Source organism: Penaeus japonicus, unplaced genomic scaffold (genome assembly GCF_977035675.1).
Source record: "Penaeus japonicus unplaced genomic scaffold, GWHDUDI00000001_assembly GWHDUDI00000013, whole genome shotgun sequence".
Taxonomy (NCBI): Eukaryota; Metazoa; Arthropoda; class Malacostraca; order Decapoda; family Penaeidae; genus Penaeus; species Penaeus japonicus.
The window spans coordinates 8,001,022-8,003,521 of NW_028234415.1; the positions used below are offsets into that span (position 1 = coordinate 8,001,022).

General features: G+C 39.0%; 1 protein-coding gene across 3 annotated transcripts in view; it reads right to left on the reverse strand.

The window, feature by feature from the left end:
* Positions 1–2,500, reverse strand: part of LOC122261055 (dipeptidyl peptidase 8) — a 27,513-nt gene that overhangs the window by 14,640 nt on the left and 10,373 nt on the right. For all 3 annotated transcript variants that reach the window (XM_043028558.2, XM_043028559.2, XM_086543128.1), the window contains exons 12-14: positions 1,766–1,953; positions 472–591; positions 143–294 (exon numbers count right to left, since the gene is read on the reverse strand). In XM_043028558.2, coding sequence (XP_042884492.1) covers positions 143–294; positions 472–591; positions 1,766–1,953 — 460 coding nt within the window. The remainder of the gene's footprint in view (positions 1–142; positions 295–471; positions 592–1,765; positions 1,954–2,500) is intronic.

Here is a 2,500-nt window from a genome sequence, read left to right on the forward strand (position 1 = left end):
CCTGCAGTGAACTTAAAAAGAAGCAATTAATTTGTTCAAAAGAAACTTATGGACTATGAAACAGTTCAAACAGTATGTTAAATATGGCAAAGTTTTGTAAAATAATAGATTAAATAGTTTAAAAGATGAAAGGTTTTCTTACTTAAAGATATCAGGACGTTGAGCTAGAGCCATAAGGGAGAGGTAGCCACCATATGACCAGCCAGTTACTGCAAGTCGTGTGAGGTCCATATAGTCACACTGTCCAGCAAGAAGCTGTAGGACCTCTACTTGGTCTTCTATTTCCACTGTACCCTGTTTAAAAACAAAGAATATTGTAGACTGATTCCTCAGGGTAAAAAAATTAAGGTGTTCTCATGTGTCTAACAGATATATATCTGTAGTTATGAATGGACTTTTTATATCTATTGGTCAAATTCAGTAATATATCTGGTAAGGATAAATTAGTTGGATCAATAAAATAGAACTAACCATGCGATTCACAAGATGAGCCTGAAATCCCACACCTCTGTTGTCTGATCCACGGGAATCTATGCTCACAACACAGAACCCATGAGCAGCCAACATGTGCGTCCTCATGTGTCTGAAACCCTGTGAAAGAAGAAAATGTTGAAATATATTTACAGATTACATTAACCCATTCACACCGGGGCCATTCCGGCTTTGCACGGTCGCTATACCGAGGTTTTCGAACGCATCATCCGAACGCTTCGAGATTCTCGGGCACACGGGCCGCAGTATTGGGCTGCCCGCCGCTCAATTGAGGCCGGCCTTGGCCAGATAATTTGAACGCCGGCATTCGGACGCGAAAACCACGAAACGTGTCAGCACGTCATCCGGCGTGAGTGGGTTAAATAACACAAATACAAAAATCTCTTAGCTCTCTCTTATGCCACAGAGGGTGAGTAAATGACAGCATATGTGACTTTAGTAACACTAGTTTTGATGACCTTTACAGACTATGACAGTCTGATATCATGACAATTGTTAAAGTTGATAAACTTTACCATCCATAAACCCTCTTGGTTGCCTGAGTACCACCAAGGAGAGAGAATGAGACACCTCCATTTCATTCAGGTGTTAGGTAACAGTAATTTAGTAAAATGTATACATAATTATATAGTATATTATATTATTTTTCATACCATTACAAAATCTTCCTGGTTTTATAATATCATTAACATGAAAACAAATAACAATTAAAATATCTTTCACACGATGGGAGAAGAAGTGGTCAGGATATATGGTAGTGAGCTGGTTTGCACTTCTATATCAAACATTATCTTTCTTATTTAATGGATCTAACACTTTAACCCTTTCCCAACATGTCAGGATTCTCGGCCGCACTGGCCACGAGCCAGCGCACCACACGCCAGGCTGGACAAAATAATGTGTCTCCGGCGTGTAGCCCAAAAACCACTAGACGTGATATCTAATCACTCGTTGTTAACGGGTTAACCCATTCGCGCCAGTTGACTTGCTATCACATTAAATTGGTCTTTAGGTCAGACGGCGGCGACAAGATATTTAGTCAAGGCCGGCGCGCCAGGTGATAGAGCGTACAGCGCTCACTTGCGGCTAGTGCACCCGAGAATCCCAAGGCGTTAGGCTTATGTGTTCGAATACCCCGGCATTCCGACCATTTAAGAGCCAAAATAGCCCCGTCATGAATGGGTTAACAGATAAATGAAAATTGTATCAAAATATCATTCACAGTAATTAATTCGCTCCATTTAACCCTTCACATAAATAAGGATTTTCTTACCTTAAAAGTGTTGGATACCAGCTGGACTTGAGGCCCTCCATATATACTAAGAACAGTTGGATACTTTCTTCCTGGTGTGAAGTTGTGAGGCTTGAATACCATGGAGTAAATGACATCCCCACTGTTTATTCTGGTGGTGAACACCTCAGGTACCACCAGAGGCTTAATCTCTCGAAGGCCCTCTGATACTAAAATAGAGAAAAAAGATGTATCTGTATGTATATCAAAGATACACAATCAACAGTTCAACAAAATTATTGGTCAAAAATTGCTTACAATACTAAAGTGTCTACTGTGTACCACATTGGGGTTAAAGATGTTATCAAATCTCAGCTCAACTGTAAACTCAGAAACCACAATCTATAGTGGTATAGTGCAAAACAAAGTTTCTCATAGAAATGTATAAAGCAATTAAATTCAACATGTATTATATTATAAACAACATTTGTACAAATCAACAAAATAAAACTGGAGAAGAGTTGAACTGTAAGTCATCTTACAGATAATTTAATTTGAAGGGGTATATATTCAAGTCACATTTTTGTGATTTCAGGAGCCAAAGGGTTAATGCATTTATAATAAATTCATCACCACAGCCTGAAAAGGATCAGCTCTGATCACCAAATGCCTGACACCATCACTGACATGGGTCAAGCGATAGATACCCATTCATTCTACACCAGTTAATTTTTTTTCAGTGTAAAGTATACTTGCTTCATGGTTTATACAATCAAA